At 48.1% G+C, this 7,043-nt stretch overlaps 1 protein-coding gene across 1 annotated transcript; it reads right to left on the minus strand.

Annotated features, from left to right (window-relative positions):
• Positions 3,013-5,042, minus strand: LOC8081019 (homeobox-leucine zipper protein HOX11). The gene is made up of 4 exons (XM_002462424.2): positions 4,507-5,042; positions 4,040-4,374; positions 3,859-3,938; positions 3,013-3,734 (listed from the first exon to the last, which is right to left on the minus strand). Exons 1-4 carry the CDS (start codon positions 4,805-4,807, stop codon positions 3,341-3,343), a joined length of 1,110 nt encoding a protein of 369 aa, XP_002462469.1. The 5' UTR covers positions 4,808-5,042; the 3' UTR covers positions 3,013-3,340.

Consider the following 7,043-nt stretch of genomic DNA (forward strand, 5'->3'; position numbering starts at 1 on the left):
AAATCACACAAATATTAGCACCTAACTGAAGAACGTAACGGTGAAGCCTACTAGGTAAGTTTTGCTGAGGTAGTCCGTTTTGCAACTGGTCTAAATTTTGACCCCGGGAACTGATGCTCGTACTCCTCGTAAATGTTCTGACCTTTGTCTTTCGACATTACGGCCTCCTTTAGTTCTAAAAAGATTTTGTATTTTGGTATCGTAGTATTTTCGTTTTTATTTGACAAACATTATCCAATCATGGATTAATTAGGCTCAAAAGATTCATCTCGTGATTTACAGACAAACTGTGCAATTAGTTTTTGTTTTTGTCTATATTTAGTGCTTCATGCATGTGCCACAATATTTGATATGACGGGGAATCGTGAAAAGTTTTTAAATTTCGGAGTGAAGTAAACAAGGCCTACATTCATGGGTCCGCCTGAAAATTAACTAGGTTTCAAACGAACTGGTTCTGAAGTTTGACTCACGAGTTTATTAGACACCAACAGGTAACTAATTTGGCTGGGCAGGTTGTCTGTCTGCAAAGGTCAACAACATGCGAGGTGCGTGATGTTTGCGGACATTTAGAGAAAGGAACCGGCCGGTCGATAACAACATGTGACCGATGACCTCCGGAACACCTCACCTGTAAGGCCTGGTTCAGTTGAGGAAAAATTTTAGTTTTGGCTAGACTTTCGTTTATATTTGGTAATTATTATTTAATTATAGACTAACTAGATTTAAAAGATTCGTCTTATATATTACAAATAAACTGTGTAATTAGTTATTTCTTTTATCTATATTTAATGTTTAATGCATGCGTTCAAATATTTGATGTGACTAGAGATCTTGAATTTTTTTTTGAGACTGAACAAGGCCTAACCTACCTGCCCTGACTGTACTTACGAGTGTAAACACTCGACACACACGACTGTAACAATCTTACGGATTACGGTTACATACATGCCATTTGTAAAAGAAATAATAATAATAAAAAAAAGGCCCACGCCGCCGTCACCATCGAAGCGCACAGAGCAGGCACTGTAGGACGGAGACCTCTGCTGCTGCATCATTGCCGAATCCTTAACAATCTCCAAAGCAAAAAGGGGATCCGTCACGAGCCCACGGCAAGAAAGAATCAGATCAGGGTGGAGACTGGAGAGCGAACTCGCCCGCCGACGCCGACCGCATCCGGTAGTATGCTGACTGTGTGTGCAGGCAAAATAACTCGGGTGCCTCGGGGAAGCTCCCCGGGCGGCAAGGTCCGTCCCTGCCCCCTCCAGGGTCACCCGCGGCGAGGCTGCTGCGACGGCTACCACGGGGTCAGCTCGAGGCGCGCGGGCATTGATGATGGCGCATCGCATCCGGCCATCCGGGGAGAAAAGATTTGCCGCGCGCTCGGGGTCGGATCCATCCATCGCACCGGGGGTCGCTCGGGCGGACTCTTCTGCAAGGAGAGGAGTAATAAGGCCTTGTTCAGTTCGCAAAAACTTGTGAAAACGGCACTGTAGCACTTTCGTTTTTATTTGACAAACATTGTTCAATTATAGAGTAACTAGGCTCAAAAGATTCATCTCGCGGTTTACAGATGAACTGTGTAAATAGTTTTTGTTTTCATGTATATTTAATGCTCCATGCATGTGCCGCAAGATTCGATGTGACGGGGAATCTTGAAAATTTTTGCGAACTAAACAAGGCCTAAATGGCTCCGCGCCAACGATCCATCCGTCGCTCCCTCTCCAGGCAGCCGGCCGGCTATCTAGGCCATGTTTAGTTCCGAAATTTTTTCGGATTTCGGCACTGTATCATTTTCGTTTTTATTTAATAAATATTATCTAATCATAGACTAATTAGACTCAAAAGATTCATCTCGTGATTTACAGATAAATTATACAATTAGTTTTTATTTTTATTTATATATAGTGCTTCATGCATGTGCTCCAAGATTTGATGTGACGGGAAAATCTTGAAAAGTTTTTGTTTGTCTCGGTGAACTAAACAAGGCCCTGCGGTGCCCGTGCCCTCGTAGTCACGACAGATATGGACGCTGGAAAATTGGGTGCTCAGCACCAGCATTCATGGCGCTCCCCACGTCTACGACTAGTCATGCGCGGTTTGGAAAACTGACTACTGTACCGTAACTATTGCAAGGTCAAAAATCCCCGTTTCAACTGCTGCCGCCGTTTCGGAAGATATCGATCATCGATTCTCTCTCTGTGTGTCACTGGTGCCATGTACCGCTGGTCCTAGGAAGTACCAGGGGGGAAAAATGATCCGAGGAAAGAAAACTACTGATGAGAGAGCCGGATCACACTCGAGGGCGAACTGGGAAGCGTCGAGCACTCATAGTGCAGTCATACGTGCGTGCTTTGTGCAGCTCCCAGCAGCGCTAGCAATCGATCGGCAGACGGGATGGAGCAGGCAGTACTGCTATACGAGGACCACCACCCAGTCCTGTACAACGTTTGTTTCCATACCTTGACAGGTCGGGCCACCGTTTGTGCATTGTGTTTTTGGTCGGGAGCACGAGCACAGGCAGAGGCAGCCAACTGTCGCGGTCGGTGCTGCTGCACTAGCATTATTTCTCAAACATGCACATGGCAATTACTAGGATTTACACCGTGTTTAGCAGCATTCATTTCGTTCTTTACTCATACCGATTGTTGGAGAAACACCATCCAGTTTCCTTCACCCAATCACCCTTGTTTGTTTTGTTTTATTTTAGCAGCACTCGTTTCCGCAACCGAGACCCCTTTTTTCCTGGAGGAATTGATAGGCTTTTCCCACCGACGGGGGCAGGGAGGGGGTAGCACTCGATGGGCGTCATGATTTCACAAATCTGCGTGTGCAAACTGCCGAGACCAAAACCGGTTTCGTTTGCCACCTCGGAACCAACAGCGTTACTTCATCAACAGTCAAAAGTGACACCACCCATTTTTGCGCCTCTCCCGTTTTGAGGAGGGAGAGGTGGGGATGTTCATCATCGTGACTTGGTAACTTCGGATTTGAAGGCCTGGATTGACGCCAAGATAGCAAGAAACAAAACATGATCGACGCTGAGGTTAATGATCTCTATTGCGGCACTTTGTGCACCCCCGACCGTCCGCAGTCCAATCCGACGGCCAGACGATGCGCTACACCCTCGGATTCCTCTCTAAACTTGTAGTAAACCAACCCGATGGCAATTCCACAAAAAAAAAATCCCCAAGAACCGCATGATGAAGTGAAAACAAAAGGAAAGGAACAAAAAAAAAAGAAAAGAAAAGAAAAGAAAGGTGAGCGTATTTACAGCCAGATGCTCATCCAACCATTTCGCGTCGTCGGACCGGAGGTCAAGCAGACGACCGGGCGACCGGCCTCAAGAGCTGGCCGGCGCCTGCGGTCGCGGTTGCGGTTGCGCCTGGGCGGCCACCAGCGGGCGGTTAAGGGGGGACGAGAACAGAGCTGCGAACGACGATGGCCTCTGCTGCTCCGACGGGGCCGACGATGCCGCAATGCCAGTAGCAGCAGGGGAGGGCGACGACGCTGGCGCCACCGGTGCGACGGCAGGGGCGGAGGAGTTGGAGGCGACGCGCTCGCAGGAGGGGCACATGGAGAGGGTGGTGGCCGGGAGGTGCATGTAGAAAGGGTGCACCGTCTTGAGCGCGCGGAGCTCGGCTAGCTCCTTCTGCAGCCGCCGGTTCTCCTCCGTCAGCGTCTCGCAGCAGCGCTTCAGGTACTCGCAGTCCACCTCCGTCTGCTTCAGCTTCGTCCTGCACGCGGCACGGCCGGCAGAGGCGTTTTATTATATACTATTTCCAGTCGAAGATTGCCGGGGTAATTAATCAAAACAAGAAAGATCGCGGATGCAAAGCGTGCGCGCACGCACGCACGCACCTGGCTCTGCGGTTCTGGAACCACACCTCCACCTGGCGCGGCCGGAGGTTGAGCTGCTTCGCCAGCGCCAGCTTCTGCTTCTGCGCGCCATGGACGGACCGGCAACGACGAACGTCAGGATCGAGAACGGCCGAGGAACTGCTAAGACTTGATGATTTCTGCGTGACCATCGGTTGCTTACCGGGTTCAGCGTGGCGTGCTCCTTGAAGCTCTCCTCCAGGAACGCGGACTGCTCCTTGGAGAGGCGCAGCTTCTTGCGCGCCGACCCGCCGTCGTCGTCGTCGCTGGCGCGGGAGCACGCGCCGCGGTCGCCCCCGCCTCCGGGCGCCACCTGGCCGCCCTGCGCGGAGAAGTCCGTCGGGAAGGAGCCCGCGCTGTTGTTGGGCGACGACGACGCCGCCGCCGCGCCCGCCTCGTCGTGCTCCTCGTCCTCCTCCGCCGCGGCGGCACCGGCCACGGACAGCGACGGCGCACGGTTAACGTCGAAGCCACGCGTCGTCGACGCCTCCAAATGCCCTGCCGAACGCGAATCGCCATTTCAGCGATCGATCTCGCCGCGCGCCGGCGGAAAATATAGAAGGGAAGGGACGAATCCAGGAAGCACAAAAATAAGGCGGCGACGGTGCATGCGTGTCAGGTATCACTCACGGTTGGTCTCGGACGACGGCGGCGGCGGCGGCGGCGGCGGCGGCCACGGGAGGCCGCCGAGGCGGGGCACCAGGCCGGGCAGGAGCGTGAGTCGCACGGCTGGCGGCTCCGGCGAGGACCGGGCGCCGCACCACCCCGTCGTCCCGAACTCCAGCTCCCTCCTCGCGTCCCTATCCCTCCTACTCCCCCTCTCGGCGGCTTCCTCCTCCCTCCGCACTCCGACGACGCCCATCCCAAGCCCAAGCACGAGGTCCCTGCCGGCATCCGCCATGGTCTCCCCCAAGCTGAGCCCCAACTCCATCCTTCCTGCCAGTGCCAGGGACCAGTAATGGAACCGTCGGGACGCGACGGGCCTGCGGGGCTTTATAGCAGAGCAGCAGCCGGAGCCCGGAGGAAGGAGTCGCCCGGCCCCGGCCCACGCCCACGCCCCTCCTCCCTCCTTCCCGGTGCGTTTCCGCCTGAGTGATAATGGCGGGTTTGACCAGTTGACGCGGCCGCACGTGACCCGGAAAAGGAGAGCTGGGTGGGGGGCAGTTGCATGCAATTCGGAGGCTTCGCGGGGGTGGTTTCGTGAAAATGCAAAGAGCTGGGTGGCGTTGCCAGGCGATAATAATGAGGCTAATCATTATTGTATCGCTGGGTACGTATCTTTCCCCTTTTGTAAATGGCACCCGCAATCTTTACAAGAAAGCTGCCCATGCAGCAGCTGTTGTTGCTGCTTCCTGTTTTTTTTTCGTTTCCTTTTGGCATTTGTGGGTCGTAGGCGTGTGTGTAGTTTACGTGCAACGCAATGAAAACGGATAGGATACGGATGTATTTCACCGATATTATATTTGTTTTTATATTTATGGTCGGATTCGGATTCGAATACGGATAATGTCAATCATACGGATAAGATATGATTCGATGTCGACATCATAAATATACGATTTAAGTATTCGGATACGGATACGGTATCAGATGTTAAACATTCAGACTCGGATAACATTCAGACTCGGATACGGACATATCTGAACCTCTCTAAACGAATTCGGTCCCGAATACGGTCCGAAAATATCCGTACCGTTTTCATCCCTATAGCTCATGCGTTGTGGAATTATTGTGTAGAGTATTGTTTGTTTGTAAGATGTGTAATATTTCACTCATCCCATAATTTAAATATCATCATGTCAGTTAAATTTTCTCTTAAGTTTGATTAAATTTATAAAAAAATATTAACAATTTATTCTCCAAATAAATTTATTATGAAAGTAGATTTGATGGTCGATCTAATGATACTAATTATGTACCATAAATATTAATATTCTATTTTATATATTTAATAAAAGTTAAGTACATTTGATTCCACAGAAAGTGTGAACGATATAAAAAGGGATAGAGAGAGTAAGTAGTATATGCTGAAATTTGCCTGATGTTGTTATTTATGCTGATTTGTTGCGAAAGAAAACATTGTTGCTTTATTAAAAATATTATTGAAGTAGTGCTGAAGAACATAGCGATAGAATTCTAAGACTAGTAGAGAGCCTGTTTGGATTTCATGAATTAAAATCTTTTTTTCAACTCTCACCGGGAGGAGCATTCCACCTGAGCAGCCTCGTTCCATAGGAACGGAGCAAAAACTCTTTGTTCGATTAATTTTGGAAAACCGGACTAAAACCAGTACAGTAGCTCAGCACTAGGGCTAAATTATGGCATACTCCGTATCCCCAGTAAGTCCCAGTACAAAGACGAACGGTGGCATAATTATAGATACATCGAAAAGAGATAAGGAAGTATAACACCAAGGTAGATGGGACTCTTCAACAATGCCTCCAAGGATGTGCATAAGGCCAGAACATAATCATCGTTGGCCAAGGAGCAAGAGATGACTCTGTAGGATCTTGACAAAGGCTTTCATCCGAGCCTTGTGTCAACGGGTTGAGCGGAGTGAGCCCGGAGACAATAGCAAGAGGTTCTTCAGTGACCCTTTCAAGAAAAAATTAAAATCAATAGTTAGAGAATACTAGTCATTTCATTAATTAATACTAACACTTATGACTCAAAATAGATGTATTTTGAAAATATCACAAACTTCATGGTACTAATTTCTACCGCAAATATGAGTATTAATTTGTTTGGTAAATTTATAAATTTAAAATGTATAGATTGACTTATTATCGCTAATCTAGAATCGTATTTCTTTTGAGGGTCGAATAGTAGTGGTAGCTGATGGCTATGTGCATCGATTTTTTTAAAAAAAATAGTTTGACTTATTATCGCTAAGCTAGAATCGCTAAGTTAGAATCATACTCCCTCTCTCCGTAAAGCTTTAATTTACAGAGTTGTTTTAAGTCAAACTTTTAAAACTTTGACCAATTTTTTTTTAAAAAAAATTGATAATATCAGATTAATACTATTAGATTTATCATGGAATATACTTTCATAATATACTTATTTTTTATGTTATAAATATTGATGTTCTCTTTTATATAGTTGTTCAAACTTAAAAAAGTTTGACTACCACAAAATCTAGGAGTTGAATCTTTCAGGGACAGATC

Source organism: Sorghum bicolor, chromosome 2, assembly GCF_000003195.3.
Source record: "Sorghum bicolor cultivar BTx623 chromosome 2, Sorghum_bicolor_NCBIv3, whole genome shotgun sequence".
Classification (NCBI taxonomy): domain Eukaryota; kingdom Viridiplantae; phylum Streptophyta; class Magnoliopsida; order Poales; family Poaceae; genus Sorghum; species Sorghum bicolor.